Source organism: Nanorana parkeri, unplaced genomic scaffold (genome assembly GCF_000935625.1).
Source record: "Nanorana parkeri isolate BGI_ZX_2015 unplaced genomic scaffold, ASM93562v1 scaffold111, whole genome shotgun sequence".
In the NCBI taxonomy this organism is placed as follows: Eukaryota; Metazoa; Chordata; class Amphibia; order Anura; family Dicroglossidae; genus Nanorana; species Nanorana parkeri.
This window is the reverse complement of record NW_017306379.1, coordinates 2,276,819-2,299,179: the sequence shown is the minus strand read 5'-3', so window position 1 is coordinate 2,299,179 and position 22,361 is coordinate 2,276,819. Positions and strand designations below refer to the sequence as shown.

The 22,361-nt window shown below is 44.7% G+C and overlaps 1 protein-coding gene across 3 annotated transcripts in view; it reads right to left on the bottom strand.

Annotated features, from left to right (window-relative positions):
• Positions 1-22,361, bottom strand: part of PRKACB (protein kinase cAMP-activated catalytic subunit beta) — an 81,560-nt gene that overhangs the window by 34,428 nt on the left and 24,771 nt on the right. The window contains exon 1 of one of the 3 annotated variants that reach the window (XM_018553134.1): positions 11,257-11,467. The exons of 1 other annotated variant lie outside the window; for it this stretch is intronic. In XM_018553134.1, coding sequence (XP_018408636.1) covers positions 11,257-11,437 — 181 coding nt within the window. In that variant the 5' untranslated portion in view covers positions 11,438-11,467. Of the gene's footprint in view, positions 1-4,739; positions 4,903-11,256; positions 11,468-22,361 lie in introns of those variants that run through there. One more of the 3 variants, XM_018553136.1, reaches the window with a different exon arrangement.

Here is a 22,361-nt window from a genome sequence, read left to right as displayed (position 1 = left end):
TAAACAGGAAGTGCTTTAACATCACTTCCTGTTCATTCACGATTGTGGACATAGTATCAGTATAGAGGCTTCCTGTTCATTCATAACAGGGGCAGCAGAAAAAGATTTAGGATTCGATGTCCTCAATCGCTTACAAAAGGGAAATATTGGGGGTTTGTTTAGACCCCTGATATTTCTTCAAAGCCCCTAACAGTAAGGAAAACATGAATAAAAATAAAACAAAAAATATTTAAAAAAGGTAGGGGGAACAATGTTTTTTAAATTTCGGTTGAAAAACTTAATCTGGGTGCATCCCTAGTTTGTACATTCGATTGCAGTCAGAGGTCTGCGAGAACACGGACACTGCGTTTAACATTACAACCCTGTAGCCAGCGCGTGACTAGTGAGTTTGGGATTGGCTGCCTCCGCTGGAGGCTTCTGAGCTGGTTATGCCTGACTGATCCCCTTTAACATCTCTGAAATATCAAAAACTACCAAAAAACTGTCAAGACCTCAGCGGGCTTCTCAAAATATATATTCGGATACGTAAGGGGAAACGTGACACATCCACCGCACTCTTCACCCTTTTACGAGACTGACATTTTTAACTAAAATCGCGGTGACTTATCCAACCCAACATGGATGATGAAATCTACGGGCATCAGGGCAGACAAACATGCCCAACATTCGAGGGGTTGGAAGGATGGAGCTGAATTTAATAGGCAAGCCAATATGGTTGCTGGATTTTTATAATCAGAGATAGACATTTCTAAAACAACTCATTACACTAAAAGCTCATGCCGTCGTCTGTCCAATCACATAAGCCATCTCTGCAGCATTAATCTTCTGGGCACCTCTCCACTTTTACATCCCGGAGTACAGGAAGAAAATATTTATTCTGGGTTTAGCTTTGATAAGAAAAAAAGAACACCAACACAAGTCAACACCGGCAAGTCAAATAGAAAGCACAATGGAGTGTTAAGGGTTAGACCTTAAAGAAGAATGCCATCCGAATTTAAAACAAACATAAAAACCACACAAAAAAAAGCCCATTTAAAGATAAAATAAAAAGCATCTTTTTCTTTCCTGCTGCTAGATGTCCTCAGTCCTCCAGGCTGAATGATGTCTAAATGTAATTAAAACCACTTCCTCTGAGCCCAAGCGTCTAGAACCCACCCCAGCCTGTGATTGGACAGTGAAAGGAGGAGCAGCACACTGATGAACTAATCTCCATCCATTATGATCCTTTCAGCATATAACCTGGTTGGCTCCTTGTACTGCTTATTCCTCTCCCAGTCTAAGCTCTGCTGTACGGTTGACTGCAAGAGGCTGATCCCAGGTCACATTTTAGGTATTTACACTGCTTACAAATATACAATGATGTATTATTGATTACAGAGCTGCATTCAATTGACACTAAAGACTACTTTTTTGTTACACTTGGAGTAAAAAAAATACAAATACATTTGCCTTATGTGATGCCTCTCAATGTGTACATCATCTTCCTTCCAGCCATTTCAAGTCATCCCCTCAGCGCTGGTGTCTGATGCTTTGGGGTCTCCTTCTCACACTACACCAGGGATCGGCAAGGTGTCCGTAATGACTGGCCCTTGCAGGATCCGCCACGGTCGTACATTTTGAATAAGTTGGTACATCCCGGCCCCCCTGTACAATGTGGTATTTTGGTCCCTTACTGTTCATGTGCTCCCAGCGTGTGTACACGGACTCACAATGCAAGCCACTCACCCCCCCAGTGACCTCAAGTGTGCGTTTGTTTCTACCCTCAGTACGCACCCTCTTCTACCCAGAAATTCAGGGAAGCCTCTCTCTACGCCCAGGACCAAATGGCGGAGTAAAGGGGAGATTTGTAACAAGTTTTTAAAATTTGCACCTAGAAATCAGATAAATGTCCATGTAAAGTGAACGCATACCAAGTTATATGTACTTACCAGTGTTTTATTTAAATGAGCTTCAGATAAAATAGACTGGAGTGCATATGACTGTGGTGGGGACCAATCCTCTGGTGGCTGGGGCCAATGTGAACAGCGCTATGTGTTCTTCAAAACCCTTGGGAAAAAAGTTCTATGTGTATATATATGAATGAGGAGATTGTATTCGCTTTTCCTGAGGAGAACTGGCATGACTGGAACATGGTGGCAATGTATAAATGAACAATTCATTATTTATGACCCCATTGCTTGGAGGCTACAGTGCTACCTGCTTGGCCTTTGTGATTAACAGGCAGATTAACTCCTTTTAAACCTAATCTGCCAACAATATTGGCATCCGGCACCCTCCCCCCACCTGAGTGAAATGCACACAGGTATCAAACAGCAGGACACAGACTTAGGTTGGCCCTTATCCACATTTATTTCTAAATGCAGCTATTGTATAATGGCTTCCACTTTCACAATGCGGAAGTTGTAAGATCTGCATGTATATGCCACCTACACTCTGCAGGCAGTGAGAATGAAATACATTTTTATAATTATATATATATATTTTATGTTAACATTTTGTGGGGACAGAAAGAACTTTCTTTTGGAGGTATGTAATCAAACGGGGGGGGGACGAAGAGATTATTTTTCTTTTACTATAGAAATGAAAAAAATACCGTAAATGTAAAAAAAAAAAAAAAAAGTTTCCCTACGTTCTGTTATAAAACATTTATTCTTACCCATATTGTTGGTAAAACATAAAAGTAGGGATCACGTCGGGTAAATAGACAAACATGTCAAGCCTTAAAATTACGTGCGCCCACAAAAAACGCCCATAGGCGACGCTTAAAACGCCTTTACAGCTCATCAGTTTAGTGTTATAAATGATTAATGGCCCTAAAATTATTGCTCTCACTCCGACGTTTGCGCCGATATGCAACATGTGCGGCACAATCGTCATTTTCGTACGTAGGCGCACCCGACGGATATCTGCGTGTGTATGTGGGGGGCGGTGACTTAAAATTATTTTCTTTTTACTTTTTTTATGATTCTTTAATTTTGGTTGTGTACACACAGATTTTTTTAATTTAATTTTTTTTTTCTCCTCCCAAATGATTTATACAAGCAGTATAAATACCTAAAATACCTTGAAATTTGACAGCCTCTTGCAGTGCAAGAAGCATGCTGATAGGAGGACAGAGCAGAATGATAGTGAGATGAGCCTTAAAGTAAAAAAAAAAAAAAAAAATCGCTGGGAGGTCGGGATTTTTGGCAGCGGAAACGTGCAAAGTCTCTTCTGCCATAAAAATTATTTCTCTTACCCCAGTGATTTTTTTATTTTCGGTGTACACTGTAGTGCACATCCTTAGATGTAAATGGGTCTATTGCTGGGCTGATGTAACTTCTGTGCACATGCAGTGCGACCCAATATTCAAAGAGAATTTCCAGAAACCTGGGTGTCAGTGGGTATAGATGGTGGCAGCGGGGGACAGAGCCGAAGACTGAAGATCAATCTGATGGCGCTGGAGAAGGGCACACTTGGTAGGCAGCTGGGCCCTAATCTGCAAGTATGCTATACTTTGGCCTAGAACAAGTATACAGCATGTGAAGTCAGAACTTTTGTGGTCCATATGGGTCTTAGGTCAGTGACTACTTAAGCAAGAAAGTCAACATGACAACTCGCTTTTTTTCCAGGACGGCGGCAATGGCAGCCTATATATGTCTCTTACGACAGCTTTCCTTGAAGGCATACAGTTCTGTAATGTAAACAGGATCATGACATCAGAATCTTCTGCACCAACAATGGGGGAATGACTAAACACATCTACCCAGCCCAACAGACTTTCTAAGCTGTTCAGAGTCTCAAGGATATCTGTTGTAATAGTTCCTACTCCACACTCCATCAAATTATCAAATAGCCCTGATGAAAATCATGACCGCCTTCCAATGGCCACAGATGACTTAGGTTCAAAATAGCAACAGGGCTAATTGTGGAGCCAAACACTGAAAATAAAACACACATGCTTGCAGTGAGAAGAATTGCTTGTGTTCAGATAGGAGCAGGATTGAACGCTGGGAGAGACATCAGCATCACAGCACAGCACACGGTGGTTGCAGACAGTGCATTCGCCAAATGCATCCCGGGCGCTGCATGCTCCATGAAGGATGCATACAGCAAATGCACCACTGCTAGTGTGTACTGGTGGCTGCGATTGAACAGATGTCAATTCATCTCACTCGCGGTTCAAGCCGGCCAACGTCTAACCCTGTGTGCACACGGCCTATTTTAAAATAGTGATTTAACAATACATAAAAACGCTGTAATAAATTCCATTAACAATATCATTTTTCTAGATTCAAATATAGATAAGTATTCCAGTCAATAAAAATAATAATACACACACACACACACACACACACACACACACACACCTTAAAAAAGAAAAAAAGAAAAGAAAATGAACATCCATACACTCCATAGTTTCCCAGCTAAAGAATGAATCAGAATAATACATATGTTCAATTCTAGATGCAAGCTTGTTGTCGTGTAACAGTAAACATCTGTTCACTATAAAATCGCAGAGGGGAATTTGCATAGAGACAAAGTTCCTTTAGAATGCAAATATATTCCAAAGCAAAAATATATAAAACACTTGTAAAAAGATCAGAAATTGTGAATTGCGGGTTGCCTATCCTGTATGGAGACCCCACCTCAGTCCATCCCTGGATACAGCAGCAGATGAAGACACACGGCGATACATGCATACAATAGTAATCAGCGGAAAGCTGCCGACCGGCCGGCTCTCGTGCCGTGCTACTCACCGTTCATGCTGACAAGCTTGCCCGCAGCACCATATTGCTCAGTGCAACAAACAAAATAACATCGCAGGGAGTGTTTCTTTTTTTTAATCCCAGCAGATAGAATAAGATCCCCCCTCTCGGTTCACAGAGCTCGGAGCAGCGAACGCTGGTGTTCTTGGGGAGCGCTAGGCTTATTCATGCTACACGCCACCCTGCAGAGCCGCTGTGCACTCCCATATTTAACCCCGTGTGCTCTGGGTGCAGAAGGCACTGTGCAAATACATGCATCCCCTGAGCACAGGGTTAAAAGCACCAATTACTCCACCTCGGAAATCGTTTTCTGGAGGGGAGAGGAATGCAAGAATGGGGGGGGGACTTAACCATGAAACAGTTAAGCTGCCTTTATTAAATCGGCCCTGTTTGTTTCTATGGCAACGTAAGCTCTGAATGATCAGTTTATTTGTACCCTTCCGAGTTATCCCTGCAAATCTTTAAATCTGCCCCTGCGGCCATGACTAGTGTGACATAACATGATAATTGTTATGGTAGCTACAAGCATCCCAACTCTCCATCCCTTCCCCTTCAAATAAATCAGGGCACCCAATATAAAAAAAAAATGCCAAGACTTTTCCTGATAGTCTTACAAGGGAGGCCAGGGGTTAAACCAGCTGTAAGGAGGCATAGATATACGTCATTGTAGGGGGATGATTCATCTATTTTTTTTTTACTAAAATATTCAGAATCCTTGTGGAATTAAAACTGCAAACGAAGGGTTGTTCTCATTACCTATTGCAACAATCCTGAGCAAATTGTAGGATTTTAGGGAAAAGTATCACAATGATCATTCAGTTACCCGACTTAAAAAACAGCTCCATCAAAGCTACAGGTCACGTGACCAAGGTACAGGAGTACCTCGGCTCAGGAACTTTATTTGTTCCACGATTCTGGTCGCGAACCGAATCCAACTCTGATCACACCTCGATCTCGACTAGAGGAATTCACGACCACGTGTCAGAGCGGGGAAGATGGCTGCGGTTGTGTTTGCGAACAGAAGCAAAATTTTGCCAAACTTCCTGTTCGCAAACAGAAGCGTTCATGAACCGAGGTACCACTGTACTATGTTGGCTCCCGGTGCTGACCTCATCAGAGGAAAAGTACTATGGCTTGTATTGGACAGGTAAACAGACGTCCGCTTCCAACTAAATTATAGTACACACGGGGGATATTATCAAAACTGGAGCAGAAAGAATTTGGAACAGTTGCCCATAGCAACCAACCAGCTTCTAGCTTCAGTTAAGCTTTGAAAATGAAAGAAAAACTGACTGGTTGCCATGGACAACTGCTTTGATATATTCCCCCCACAGTACCTAGTGTATAGTGATGGACTAGTTAATATGGAATTCAGGCGCCTGTTCATCTAATCCAGGGGCCATCAGGAGTTTTACTCCATTGACATCTAGGGAAAACCTGAAAAGTTGGGTGCCAGTTTTACAATGAAGGAGCATTGACAATCTGGCTCCTGGGATTTGTCCAGTCCGGCAGGAACATCCATTACTATTATACAGGATTTATATGGCGCCAACAGTTTGCGCAGCGCTTTACAATATAAGGAAGACATTACAATCACAATACAATTCAAGACAAGATGGTAAAGGGGGCCCAGCCCCTGAGGGCTTACAATCTAAAAGAACGAAGACCCCAGAGAAGATGTGGATTAGATTTTCTGCTCTTGGTCCAAGTAGGATCATCCTTCGCTGCTAACCGGCAGTTTGCACAAAAGAATGGCGCTTGAGACCCATGACATCACATGACCAGACTAAAGACCTATGGAAATAGGTATGCATATTAAACGAGGAAGGGCAGGTGGGGTGGAGGTTTAGTCTTCGGCCTGGTTCACATCTAGGCGATTGCAAAAACCGTGTGGTTCTCAATGCATAGGGATGTCTATGGGACCAAAACCAAGCGGCATCCGCCTGAAAGTAGCTGCATCTTTTTGCGTGACGCAGCGCTAAGGTGTCGCCATTAACTTGTATGGGGTTTTTGTGTTTTGTGCGTGACTGAATCCGCGCCATAAATCGCCTAGGTGTGAACCAGGTCTTAGGAGTTAGCCAGCAGTTGGATTGTAAGGCATGATAGGTGGGCACCACAAATGTTCCCAACCAACGTCCATAGTTCCCTGAACTAATCTACCTGTTTGCTGGAGTTGCTTCCATTTCTCCTTACTGGGAGCATGCAACTCCCACCTTCCTCCCACGCTGCAACCTAATCTGCCCGAACAGCCAACTTGCTGGTTCCAGTGCTGTCACAGGGGATGGAGGTGGTTAGAGACCAGACGCATTTGGAGCTTATATGAGGCCTTGTTTAACGTTACTCCGGCTGGGAAGTATGCAGCTGAGCGAACCTGTTGCTTTGCCCTGGTATGCAAGGTACGTACAGGTCCACTTTAAGTTAAAAAAATAACTCCGGGCATAATTCTAAACCCACACAGTGGGGCTAGCCCTGCACTGCAAGGGTTAAGAGCTCATTTTCATCTAGGGACGGAAATAAAAAAAAGTTAGTTATACTCGCCTGAACTTGAGCTGGCTGGCTACTAGACAGGCCCCTGCCGCCTGTCTCATCCTCCACTCCAGCGATATAATGTCCTTCTGCGTCCTTATGTCCTATACAATGTAAATAACGCGATGACTCGCAGGACCTTACACCACTGGAGTGGAGGGGAAGAGAGGCTGAAAGGACCGGTCTAACAGCCAGCGGGTGGTGAGGTTCAGGGGAGTATAACCGATTCCTGTCCCTAGATGAAAATGAGCAGTTAACCCTTGCAGTGCAGCAGTAGCCGCCGTACGAGGGTTAGGAATAACAATGCCCGGCGTTCCTCTTTAAACTGTGTGGGCTTCTGCAGTGTAAGGTTTCTCAGCTGACGTTAGCTGCTCCGCGGATGATTGCACTTGCTGCTTGGAGTTTCTCTTTAACAAGCAGCGTTTAAACCTTCCACTTGCTCTTTTATTTTCCTTAATTGCAACAATACGTTTGAAGTTTGTAAACATCATGGAAGCCTTCTGTGCGGTGCTGGCTGACGCAGATCCCGCTATGCGTTAATACCGGGGACAAAGCCGTGTTTGTCAAGTGCTTTGTGCCTGAAGCCTACACAGTACATCGCAGCCACTATGTGGGACACGGCGGCTGTCAAAAGATGCGCAGAACAGCTGACGCACACAGGATTGGGAGGTAAAAATGCGACCCGGGGAGGGAAGCTGATGGTCCCCATAGTAACTGGTGATCCGGCCTTCTCATTACACTCTTACTTGTTGCCGCCTCTCGTTAATGCAGGATTCTTACATCTTTTACATCACCCCTACCAAAACCCCCCACCAGCAAGTTCTGTTACATCACCCCTACCAAAACCCCCCACCAGCAAGTTCTGCATGTCCAAAATGACATTTACCCAAGATTGACACAGCCAGCTCCATCTCATATATCCCCGGGTAGGGCTGCTGCTGCTGCTTAAGGCCTCATTCACACTGCGCGATTCGCAAATCGCGCGTTTGTCGTGCGATTTGCATTTTGCGCGATATCACGCAAATGCTTGCATTGAGCAAGCAAGAATCGCGGCAAAATCCGCTCCAAAAAAGGGTCCGGCTGTAGCGACACACGACCCGCAACAGCGGGAACCTTTGCCCCATTGCAATGCATTGAAGAGCGATATCGCACGGTAAATAGCCGCGATATCGCGGGAATTACCGCGCGATAAATCGCTCAATGTGAACGGGGCCTTAAGTGGAACTGGGACATGTAAAGTCAATCCACTGCTCACCCAGCCCTGCAAAAGACGACCACTGAAAAACTCTGCCACCATCTACCCACTTCGAGGATCTTCCCTTGATGACAATTACTACAATTCTGTTGTGGTGCTCCTCTTTATTTCGGTTATGTCTTGCTCTGGTGACAACTGTAAAATGTTAGATCTCCCGATCTCCCTTCACGCTTTGCCATGACCACAATGGTCCCCAGGACAAATAGAGTAGGGAGACAGCAAAAAACACCTGACAGTGGTTGTAACCCTTTGAAACGCAATCCAAACCTAAAAAAAATATGTTTTGGCCTTAGATAAACTGAAAGGTATTCCTGAATTCGGGGTTTCACTTTAAACAGACCTTAATTACAGCATATTTGTTGGGTGTTGCACAAGTGGAACTAAACCCACCAATTTAAAAGGGGACCTTTACACATATATCTTTGGAAGGACAACAAAAGGCACCTTTATAAATATTTTAGTAATGACACACGCATACTTCTAGATAATTGCTGGATTTTTATTCTTTGCATTCCTTATTTCTTTTTTCCTCTCCATTCTTCTCACAGTGGCCATTTTTACTAAGGGGAGATTACTATATCTCCCTTTACTTCCTGGAGCTCTGGCACATGTGACTAGGACATGTGACCATGCACATCATCTCAAGGGAGGAAAATGCCTTTCCCTGAGATCTTGTAAGATTACAGATGAGATTTCCCAGCAACCTTACCAGGAAGCAAGGCTTGGGCACATTACATTACTAATGCCCAAGAGGACCAGGAACAGGAAAAACAATCATTGTAAGTAAAAGAAGAATATGTTTAACTAATGAATGTAAGATGATATCGCCGGCCAATGATTTTCAATGGAGCTGTCTTAATGTACAGCTCCATGTGCCCCGTCGCAAGTCGCGCCTGCAGGACCCTTTTTCGGCGGATGTCACGCAATTTTTCTATTTTTTTTAATGCAGCCCGACGGTGAAGGTCACGCTACCATCGAACGTCGCACCGAACAGTCACGCTATCCCGGCCGCGCGGATCCGCTTCTAATGGTATGTCGCTTAGTGTGAATGGGGCCTTAGGGCCCATTCACACCAAAACTGCACAGTAAAACACATTTTAAAAAAAGGACGGTGTTTAGATGCGTTTGTGTTGTCTTTTTTTTTTTCTTAACAGGTCAGCAAGGACAAATCTCAACTCACTTTAAGGGATACGCATTTGCATGTAAATTCTTCTGCAGGCTCCCTTCAGCACTGATCATAGAGCCAAAAGCCTAGGCATATGGTCACATGGTCTCTAATAAAAAGGATCAGCCAATGTTAATTCGTATTCTCCTCTTCGGCACACATTGTGCAAATGCCTGGGGTTTTAGACCTGTGAGCAGCACTGGAAGGAGCCTGGAGAAGAAATTTCTCCTGGAATGTGAAGTATTTGAGCCCTACAATTAAGGCAAAAAGGACATAAACAGCGCTCTTGGATGGGGGAGGCTAACTGACAAACATGTGTGCAGCCCTGGAAACAGGAGGAGAACCTGTGGATGCAGTTTGGCAAAGGAGCCCTACTATTACATAAATAAAGGCGAGTGGTGAAAGAATGGGATAAGTCCCTCACGGGTTGCTCAGTGATCAGTTCCTTTTCTTACCAGAAAAGGGAAGTTCTCTCTGTCTCACATTTGAATAGCCAAAACGGAGCAATAGTTGTGTTGAGTTCTGGAGCTACACAAACTCTTAGATGATCTTCCGGCACTCATTTCAATAAAAGATCTGGTTGTGAATGGCCACCCTTCCGCAGGGGTTCTGCATCCACTGCTGTTCACCGCAATTGATTATCAGGAAGTTGGGCAGCGGATCATGACCCATCGCCCGGCTTCCTGATTGCCAGGGAAGCCGGTGTTCTATCGAAAGAACAACGGCTTCACTTGCTGAGGCTGACTGGCTTCCTGACCGATCAGGAAGCTGGGCGGCGGGTCATGAGGTGCCGTCCGGCTTCCTGACTGGTCAGGAAGCCAGGCTGCCTAGCAACAAATTAATCTGGCAGCACGTCATGGCCCGGATCCCTGTTGACTAGGAAGCTGGCTTAACTTGTTCCTAGGCAGCCTGGCTTCCTGACCAATCAGGAAGCCGGGCGGGAAGTCATGACCCAGCTCGCTGATTGGCTAGGAAGCCGGCTTCATTTGTTCTTAGGCAGCCTGGCTTTATGACCAATAAGGAAGCGGGTCATAACCCAACACCCGCTTCATGATTGCAAAGGAAGCTGGCTCCATGTTCCTTCTGCACTGCCAGTCAGAGGGAAATCTTTATCTGACCAGAAGTTCCGGTATCAGAGCATTTGGACGAGTACTCGGCCAAATACTCGATATCGGCACAGATACTAGTATCGCTATATCCCTAGATACATGTATTAACCCCATACCCTTACCAAAATACAACATTTTTGCTAGTAATGTGTTAAAAACAGATTGTGCTTAACACACAGTTATGCATCTTGTCTTGTAAATGTTCTCCTTACATTGTAAAGCGCAAAACTGTTGGTGCTTTCAAGTCCTGTATACTACTACTACTACTACTACTACTACTACTACTACTACTACATGACCCCCTCAGTCAATTCAGATCAACATTAAAATACATTTTAAAAAGGCTTAAAATAAGAAAATGCCTTTTCCCCCCCCCCTAATAGATGCCACCAAAAAGTTGAAGAGCAGCAACGTGCTCAGTCACACACAGCTCCGGCTGTACAGGAAACTTACTTGCCGTGTCCCATTGCAAGGTGCTTTCAGAAACTAGCTGGCCCTCTTGTTCCACGGCCCCCCTCTGTTCTTGTGCGCCGTTTTTGCCATTTCGATGAAACAATCTGTTGGCAAAGCCCTCTAGTTTCTGCAGGGCTGTCGAGGTGCTGGCGGCCTGAAGGCTTTCGTTGTACGATGCCATACATACAGGCGCTTCTTGGGAAAGTGGCTCCAAGCAGCTCAAATAACTTAAGACGAGGGGTGGAAAAAAAAACAAAAAAAACCTGCAGAGCAAAAAGCGTCTCGTACTTCCTGTTTGTCTGTGTGCACAAAACCACCACGGCTGCTGCTGGTTCCTCTAGAACACTTTTCTTGCTGCGGGCTGATTTCAGCTTTGCTTGTACTGCATTTATCTGGCTAGTATTGAAGTGGCTTTCTTACCAAAAATGATGATTGCCAAATAATGTTACCTGCCTTCGGCCGAATCCCAAGGAGGCAAGACTAGAATGTAGAACTTTCTTGCAGCTCTGCAAAGAGAAAAACGCTCCCAAAGTGACAACGCTTGCAAGCTCTCCCACAGGTCACTGGAGACCTCAGGGCTTATGAACTTGTAGTTATGTTATTAGGTATCCTAGCCACATATCTGTGACAAAGGGATGAGTTCAAAGAGAGAACGCCACGCAGGGACCTGACAGAAAATGCTCCTTTTGGGACACTAGGTGGAGCTCTGTGAGAGGTGTAATTATATTACTGGCATTCTGACTTTATATAGCTTAAGGGCTCGTTCACACTATCTGGGGTGGCTGGCATTTCCCCGCACCAGTCACCGCAAGGGCATATGTTTTCTATGTACTCTGTTCACACTACAATGCAGTGTTGATGTGCGGTGGGGCTGCGGTAAAATGCGGACATGCAGCATTTTGTTTTCCAGTTCACTGCATGCCACCAGAGGTCACCACACTGCAATGTAAAAGCACCGTTGTGTGGAGGAATTAATGGAGTCTGCACTTTGTAGTTAAAGTGATAAAGTCAAAAGGACTTAAAGCGAGTTCAAATGCTGCTGAAATCACTTACACCGGATGCTGCTTCCTGGTGTTTAAAAGTTTTAGTTTCCTGCAGAATCAGCTGGTCCCCTGAGCACTGGTCCTGATATCCTGTTTTAGAGTGACTCCTTTCTCAAGCAGAGTGCTGTGCAGTCACCCGTGTGTGCTAGTAAGCTGTGCTAGTCTCCACAAACACAAAGACACCGCAAATGAAGCTACTCCCCTCACCTTTGCCCCTCTCACCTTCACGCTAGTAGATGAACAGTTACTCGGCTCTGCTCTTTGTGAGCTTGTACTGGACGGGAAGTTTAAAGGAGAACTATGGGGTCAGTGTTTTTCCCCATAGTTCTCCTTGGGGTAACGGGAGGACATATACTAGCGTCCTCCCGTCACCCTAAGCTCAGTATACCCCGAGCTGTATACTGAGACGCCGCACCTGGAGCGGATCCCGACTTAGATGACGGGATCCGCCCAGCTGCGTGAGTGACAGCTGGCTCTGCCTATCTAGAGGCAGAGCCAGCTGTACCCTCCCCCGTCCGTTCCGCCAGTCAGCGCTGGCAGATCGGAGCGGGGAGAGGGGAATCCAGCCCCTCCCCCTGTCACGGCAGAGAGCCGTGACAGGATCGAGAGGTGAGGGAACCTGGTATGTTTTCCCTCACCTCCCGATCTACTGAGCCGACCTGTGACAGTCTCATTGTCACAGGTCGGCTTAGAACTATGAGGTGAGTGGAAATCACTCATCTCATAGTTCTCCTTTAAGGAAGCTGTAATGAGACTTAGAAGCAGCTGTTCAGAAACATGATTGTAAGGGCTTGTTCACACCAAATGCAGAGCAGATCCGCTTAGGTTTCTGCACACGCAATGCAGTGGGTTGTGCCAAGTTTTTGCAGGTTTTTGATGCGTTCCGGGCCTTTTTTTAGTTCAACTAGGGCCTTCAGTGCGTTCCAGGCATTTGCATGCGTTTTTGATGCGTTTGCATGCTTTCCAGAGCAGGTAAAATAGGGCTTGCTGCAGTTTTTTCACCTGCTCTGGAACTGCACGCTGCGATGTGAACTGGAGCAAAAAAATACCATTGGAATACATTGGACGCAGTTTTGATCCGGTCTGCAACTGCTCTGCGCTTGGTGTGAACAAGGCCTAAGTGTTTGGACAAAAACGGAAAGCAATTCTTTGCTGAGCAATGTATATTTGTTGATCTGGATTCATTATTGAAAAAAGTTTGAGCGTTTAAAAATACTTTGGGTTAGGGGGAAAAAACAACAACAACAAAAAACACAACCACAAGGCAACCGCGGCCACCTAGCAGACTCCAGCCCTAGAGCTAAAAACTCTGCCTTTAACGTGCGGCCTAAAGGACAACTGCATCTTAGGTACGTGCCCCCCATTCCCCCGAATACAGCCCGATTGGAGGAATATTTACCTACTGTTGTAATCAAAATGATTCAACCTCCATTACTAATCAGGTTCATTGGCAAAATGTACAAACTTTCAGTTGTTTGCAATGAACAAATCAAACAAAAGCAATTGAAATTAGTCAACACAACGAATATTTAAAGTGGTTTCCCCAAATTCAACTGAAAGTGCAACTTTTAATGAATTCTGCAATCTTAAAATTGTTCAACCCCTTCAAGGCAATCATCTTTAGTACATAGCGGAGCATCCTTTTGCTGTTATGACCTGCTGCAAACAAGATACATCGCCAGACAGCTTCTGGCAGCGTTCCTGAGGAATCTTAGCCTATTCCACATAAGCAAAGGCCTTCGGTTCCCGAATATTCTTTGGCTTGCGTGCTGCAACCGGCTTCGTCAAATCCCAACAGAGATTTTCTATGGGGTTCAAGTCAGGTGACTAATGGCCACTGAAGAAACTTCTTTAGACAGCATCCCCAAATTGGTTTCTCTTCATCCTGTGTATGCGACTAGAAGTTTCATTCTTTCCCTTATTGTATCTATCAGAGATACTGCCGAGTGGGGCTCCCATAGGAATGAATAGGACCATTGTGAGCATGTGTAAGATGAAGACAACCCAGTGGAGATGGTTTCTAAAGATTGCTGGATCGAAGTATTTCACCAGATGGGTTGCACTCAGGGGAATGGGGAGAGTCTATAAAGGACAACTGGTACCAAAGGTGCAGCAGTCTTAATCTCTAAAGCCCCGTTCACATTGAGCGATTTATCGCGTGGTAATTCCCGCGATATCGCGGCAAATTACCGAGCGATATCGCGCTCCAATGCATTTCAATGGGGCAAAGGGTCCTGCTGTCGCGGGTCGTGTGTCGCTACAGCAGGACCCTTTTTGGAGCGGATTTAGCCGCGATGCAAGCTTGAACGAGATATTGCGCGGCAAATCTCGCAGTGGGAGCGGGTCCTAATAGTCAAAGCTGAACTCCAGGCAGATCTAATCCAGTGTCTTCTGGCTAGTGATAGCGTGGGGCTACCCTGGCACTGCAAGAGTTCACTGCAATAAAGCTATACTCACCAGAACCGCGATCCTGGCTTGTTCTAAGATGGCTCCCTCCAGCCTCTCTCCTCCTTCACTCTAGCGATGGTATGACTCTTTGTGTCCTCACATCCAATATACACTGAGGGGAATTGATCAAACTGGAGCAAAGAGAATCTAGAGCAGTTGCCTATGGCAACCAATCAGCATCTCTCTACTGTTTGCTCAGGTAAGATTTGAAAATGAGAGAAAGATGCTGATCTCTGCAGTGCAGATCTGCTCCAGATTTTGTCTGCTCCAGTTGTGATAAATCCCAATGACTGTATTGGACGTGATGACTCACAGGACCTTCGACTGCTTGAGCGGACGGGGAAGCAAGCCTGAAGGGAGCGGTCTTAGAGCAAGCCGGGATCGCGGATCAGGTGATTATAACTTTGTTATTTTAGCTGCCTAGGCAAAACGAGCACATAACTCTTGCAGTATGGGGGTAGACCCACTGCAAGTGTTAAATATTTGATTTGCCCGGAGTTCTGCTTTACATTTGCCATGCTAGTCCTGTTAACGCCCTTCTGCCCCCCCTACGCAGAGAAAATACATCCCATAATCCCTTATTTTAGCGTGGCAAAACAAATCCAAGGCTTTGCAAGCTGCTCCAGTACACAACCATTTGGCTCTATGCATGCTCCTGACCTCAGGCATCAGACATCTTTATGCAGGTACAAGAATGCAAGAATCCCCCTCCTGCTTTTTACAGACTTGACAAGTATTGCCCAAATTATTGTAAGCGGTCTATTATTATATAATGCGTCTGCGCCATCTTCTGTAGAGAAATTGGTATGCATTTTGCCCTGCTCCTCGACCGAAAGAGGAACCCCCGCCCCCCAAGCATACTTAACTATATTGGATGGGCCATAGCCTGTAGCAATTTTCAAACCCTACAACCAAAATCCCCGTCCCCTGGCCATGCGTGCACACTTAATGCTGTCCATAGACTTTCATTGGGTTGTCTTCCAAGCATCTCGTGCGCTGGGAGAAGGCCTCATAAAAGTCAAAAAACATCAATTTCGCATGCGCAACCAGAGTTAAGGTGCCCATACACTGCACATTTCTCGTACGAGAATCGCGGGAAATCGTGCGATTGTCCGATAATCATGCAGTGTATGGAAAGCTTTTGTATTTTGAGCATGTTGGAAAACCAGCCGAGAATCGTGCAATTTTCGGCTGGTTTTTAGCATGATCGAGAGATAACTGCCAAACGGGCCGGTGTGTGCACACTGCCCGTTCAGCATTGCAGTCATCGGAAGCCCGCCCCTCAGGGGGGCGGGCTTGCAATGATCGCAAGTACGATCTGCCTGTCCCTTCTAGGGATTTACACCGATCAGCCATAAAATTATGACTGTCCCTTCTAGGGATTTACACCGATCAGCCATAAAATTATGACCACTGACAGGTGAAGTGAATAACAATGATTATCTCATTACAATGGCGCCTGGAAGTGGGTGGGATATGTGGGGCAAGTGAGCATTTAGTCCCTGAAGTTGATGTGTTAAGGTGCCCATACACCTTACAATTATCTGCAGATTTTCTGTGGTCAGATGGAAAAAGTGCAACAGATTGGCCCAGGTGGAGATTACTCCATCCACACAGTTAAGTGTAGATGGAGGAATCTGTTGCACGTTTTCCATCTGACCACAGAAAATCTGCAGATAAGGTGTATGGCCAGCTGTAGAAGCAGAAAAAAAAAAATGGGCAACCGTAAGGATTTTAGCAACTTTGACAAGGGCCAATTTCTAATGTGTAGATGACTGGGTCAGAGCAACTGGGAACATTGTGGGATGTTCCCAGTCTACAGTGGTCAGGACCTACCAAAAGTGGTCCAAGGATGGAAAACCTACAACAAAGTCATAGGCGGCCAAGGATCATTGATGCTCATGGGGAGGGAAGGCTGGCCTGTGTAAGCCGATCCAACAGAAGAGATACTGTAGCTCAAATTGCTGAAAAGAGTTCAGATAGAAAGGTGTCTGAACACACAGTGCACCGCAGTTTGTTGCATATGGGGCTGCGTAGCCGCCGTCTGGCCAGGGTGCTCATATTGAACCGTGTTCACTGCCAAAAGCACCTACAATGGGCATGTGTACAACTACATGGGGATGATTGCCCCGTTTTTTTTTCACTTGGGGAAATTGTCCGCCAGGTAATCACGGCATGCAAATGACCCCTGGCACTGTATCTGTCATTGTATTACAAAATGACTCCAACCTACAGCTAGTCTGGGGGCACAGGTGCATTGTAAAGACCATTTAAATGTCAAGTCATGTTCGTATAAGGAAAAATAAAAAAGGAACTATCAGCAGGAACAGTATAGTTGTCCTATAAACAGGCCGAAGTTTCTGCTTTTTATAAGTAGTAACAGGAGAGAAGCGAAACTTGCAGAGGGTAACAAATAAAAAAAAGAAAACAGGGCAGTGTTCATTCTAGTGACAGACTGCATCATATACTGCGTCTTTTTATTTTACAAATTTAAATCCATATATGTGGCAGAGATTGTGGTAGCTTGGGTTTAGAAGGCATCATTTTTTAGTAGAAATGCACCGGTATCGAGTACTGATCGTTTTTTTTCAGTACTTGCATATACTGGGTACCGGTACCGTGTGCCCAGATTATCAGGAAGTCGGGGGGCAGGCCATTACGTGTTGCCCAGCTTCATGATTGGAAAGGTAGCCGGCTCCATGTTCCCTTGGCACTTGTGGTCAGAGGGAGCTCTTCTGACCAGAAGTTCCGATATCGGAAGTATCGGAGCATTTGTGTATCCCTAATGTTTAGGAATGAACGCTAGTTGAATGCGATTACATTTAAAGCAGACATCTCTGCAGTGCAAATCTCTCCTATGCTTCAGTAAATACAGTAATATCTTGGTTTACAAGTAACTTGGTTTGAGAGTGTTTTGCAAGACAAGCAAACATTTCTGAAAAAATGTTGCCTTGATATACAAGCAATGTCTTGCAATAAGAGCAAAATTTTGTAGAAAAGCGCCACCCGAATAAGGCTGTAGCAGTGCGAGCGATGAGTCTGTTTAACGACAATGCAATGTCACATTGGATAGATTCCTTGTTAAGGTTTCAAGAAATGAAAAAGATTCCATTGAGCCGAGAGGTATCAGTGATTCCGTTAGTGATAGTGAAAGTCGTCCTACACAAAAATCCTCCTCTCTCCTGTCCCCCTCACACCAGCCACGAAGGTACCTGTAATTGTTTTTTTTTGTCTTTATATTTTGTATTATATTATAGTACAGTACAGTATTGTAATCATTTTTATATGCATATTTTTGGGTTGTGGAACGAATCATCTGAGTTTCCATTATTTCCTATGGGGAAATTCGCTTTGATATACAAACGCTTTGGATTACAAGCATGCTTCCGGAACCAATTACGCTCGTAAACCAAGGTATCGCTGTATAGCCAGGTCTGCTGTGGGCGTAGAGGAGAGGGCGGGGCTCGGAACCACACAAAACCTGGCCTGCATTTTCACAAGTTTAGCTAAATGGCCAATGAATGTCTGAAGATACTGGCAATAAGTACAATCCTTGTCGCACTCCTTACCGATATGTCCCTTGTAGTGGAGGGGTGCTCGCAGTGACTGTGGATGGCTCCACGAATGTCAGCAAAATTGTAGAAATGTCACCAGCACACCAGTCCTTTTAAGATAGCAAAAGCTTCATTTATTGAAGATTTGTCATATGACCAACGTTGGTCATATGACAAAAAAAACTTCAATAAATGAAGCTTTTGCTATCCTAAAAGGACTGGTGTGCTAGTGACATTTCTACAATTTTGAAGATACCGGCAGCCGTAAAAATTGGAACAGTCAGCCGTGCAATAGTGAAGACATTTAGCAGCTTAGGCCACATTCCCCGAACATAATAAATAAATCAGGAATTCCGAAGGCCGACTGGAACCTTTAATTTCTGTATAAATAAAAATCGGGCCTCTTAATATAAGCATAGAAAAACCATAATCTGCTCATAGAATTCTCGCTTCCTGCACTCTCCTGTCAAGCCACCATTTTTGGTTCATTTTCTTTCTAATTATAGCTCACCGCTGGCTGTGAATGTTCCCATGGAGATTTCCGCCTGTTTACACGAGACGTTTCCTGCTCTAGTTTTTAAGAGCTTGAAGGCTACGGAGATCCCACTTGCAGCTAATACCAGAATTCCCTCTACACGGGAACCTTTTCATCTCTCCGTATGAAGGGGTGATTTATACCAGCTACACGGTTACATTTTGATGATGGTAGGGAAAAAGGTTTTAAAAGTACAAGGGATAGAAAAAAGAATCCATTGGTCTAGTACACACGAATGGCAATAATTGAGACATGGCATGAGTAAAAAGCCTGAACCCTCGAACGTCTCTGCTCTCCCTGAACAGGTTCTGCAGGGAGGATTAGAGAAGATCCCACTGGACAGAGTAGGAGCAGAGTCTATAAATAGCAAGCATATGACAAGCGGGAGGGAGTGACATCAAACTAATCTTCATTTCCAGGCACAGCGAGGAGCTCTGCTGCCACCTACTGCTGAAATGGCAGAATGCACACAAGGCTGCTACTGCACAAAATTGCTTGGTACGCTTAAAGTAGAATTAAACTCTTCTTTTTTTGCATATATCTACTGCTAGCAAGCAGTAGATGTATGCAAAAATATTTTTACAAAAAAAAAGTTGCCAAAAAGGAAAAAAACCAAAAACAATAAAAAATGATAGATTAGTAGATCAGGGAAGAGGAGAACTTCTGCCGCTTTACCTTGGCTGCATCATTTAGCTACAGCTAAAGGTTAGAGGTTCACAGCTTTTGTTACTTTTTGATTTCTTGAGCTGCACCGTGTTTGTTTTGATTTTTTTAGTTGGGAAGGAAGGGGGACACTGTGGCTAGTGATAAGTGACTGCTGGAGTCAGTTACTTGGAAGTCTTCATTCTAAGGCACTGCTGGTCTCAGGAGATTCGATGTCACTACTGTGCTGCTCACTGTTCTCCTTGCTGGAGGCTTCAAAATTAGAAAGCAAAACGCCGCCTTTACCAAGATGGCTGCCTCCAATGCTGCTGATTATTCCTACACCCTTTGCCTGCCTCTTTTTAAGCAGCTTCCATAGTTCAGTTCCCTTCTAATAGGTATAATTTGCCACATTTTCAAAATAAGTTTGTTTTTTTCAAAAATAGAAAGTGGATGAAGAGCATGGCACTAAGATGATACTTAAACAAGAACTAAACCTTTTTAGAGCTGCAGCTAACGATTATTTTCAAAAGCGATTAGTTAGCCGACTATTAAGTTCGATTAGAAAATTGTAAAATCTGCGCTTGTGGGTAGGTACAGTATAAAAGCTGCTGCGCTCTGAACCCTAGGGTCAAAATTGATAAAGTGCTAAATGTGCAGCGCTAAAAAGTGATAAGTAAAAATCTTTAATATCACAACAAGTAATATAATTATAAAGTGTTGTAGTGCAAAAATCAACTAAAGTTTACACTGAGGCCATTTAATAGCACCATCACTATTGTTTGAACACTGCTGTTTTAGTTGATTTTTGCACTACAAAACACTTTATAATTATATTACTTGTTGTGATAAAGATTTTTACTTAATTATCACTTTTTAGCGCTTTATTATGAAATGGAAAGTGTAAAATTATACAGCAATGAATGCAGAATGGCACCGGCTATAGGACTACAAATCCCAGCAACAGTACATTATACAGCACAATACAGAATACCACCAGCTATAGAGGAATACAACAAATCCCAGTAACAGTACATTATAGCTGGCGGTATTCTGCATTGCACTGGGTTTTGTAGTCCTCTATAGCTAGTGGTATTCCGCATTGCGCTGTATAATGTATTATTGCTGGGATTTGTAGTCCTCTATACAGCGCAATGCAGACCACCACCAGCTATAGAGGAGTACAACAAATCCCAGCAATAAATTCTACATACAGTGTATAATGTATTCCTGGGATTTGAGTTCCTGTGTATAATATACAGCACAATGTACCAGCAGCTATAGAGGAATACAAATCCCAGCAATACATTATAGAGCACCATGTGTGGGAAGTGAAGGCTTACCTAAACAGTCTTCCAGCAAATTGCTTCCGAGATCGGGCCAGTCTATCGGCGGCTGTCATCCCCCCACACCTGCTCCTCCTTACTTCTCCCTGTGCCGATTGTGGATGTGGGCAGGCGTGATGCGGGGAGGAGGTGCGGCGTGTGGATGGCGGCGGGCGGGTCTGGCAGTGGCGAGCGTGAGGTGGGGAGGAGGTGCGGCGTGCAGCGTGTGTGGAGCCATGAACAGGGCCAACTAATCGGAAGCCAATTAATCCATGATTGAAAAAGTTGACAACTTTTGCAATCATCAATTATAATCGATTAGTTGTTGCAGCCCTAAACCTTTTATTGGCTTTATTCCTCTTTTGGGTCACAGGAGTGTACTAATGTCCTCCTGTGACCCAAAGACAACATCTAGGGGATACTGCCCGCTATTTGCTGACAGCGCAGAACCGCACAGCACCTGAGAAAGATCCGACAATACTCCCAGGATCGGCTTTGTGCCCGATTGACAGCTGGATCCGCCTGTCTAGAGCCAGAGAGCTGTGCCCGCCCTCTGCCCCGTCTGTCCCTCCAATGAGTGCTGGGGGTAACAGAGGGGGAGGGGAATCTTGGTGGGGGGCTGTGACTGACAGTCACCTCTCTCTGCAGGGAGAAGATTGCGAGATGAGCGATCATTGATGTGTGACCGCTCAGCTCTCGATCAATAGAGTCGGCATGTGACAGCTGCAGTGTCTCACATCAGCTCTACGTATTGGGAAGGGTACGTTTTACTCTCCCAATACTTCTTTATATATTTATCAAAAAATATCCCATCTTGAAAAAAATACATACCAGAGCTGCGTGTACCATTGTTTGGTGAAAGAGGACTGGCGTGGAGTGTCTGCAGGTGCTAATGTCTTTATTCAACCTCAAATACTATGTAACTATGTAACTATGTAACTTCAGTCGGTATCTCGTGTGTATGGCTCACCGAAGCTTGGACAATCCACAGGCAGAGGATCGCCTAATCACAGTAACAAACTAACATCAAACCTGACACACAGCCGGACCTGCAGCAAACTACTCAATTCCAGAAGCTGAAGATGCTGAGCTCCTGAATACACGCGGTAAAAAGGACAGTTCTATTCTCTATACAAAAATGGAAATGATCGCACGATTGCAGAGATTTCCTTAAAGTGACTTTAAAGTCTCCCCCCCCCCCCCCCCCCGCTGCTTTAAGGACTTACCTTAACTGATGCCTTTTGATCCGATCATCTTCCTCTCTCCGATAGTTTTCAGGAATCCCTCCAGCACTGGTACCAGTCTCTGATCCAGTGTTGACTGCTGTGTCTTCTTGTCCGGCGGGGTCTGTGCTCGTGCACGCTGCCTGCATTGACTTACCCTGAGTCTCTCTTCTCCCAGCCGAAGATCTGTACTGCGCATGCCCCATCATCCTTCAGAGCCATTCAAGAATCTTCAGATGGGAGAACACAGCGGAGACAGAGGTAAGTAATAACCTGTTTGTTAACTTCTTTTTTGCATATGTCTACTGGTTGCTAGCAGTAGATATATGCAAAAA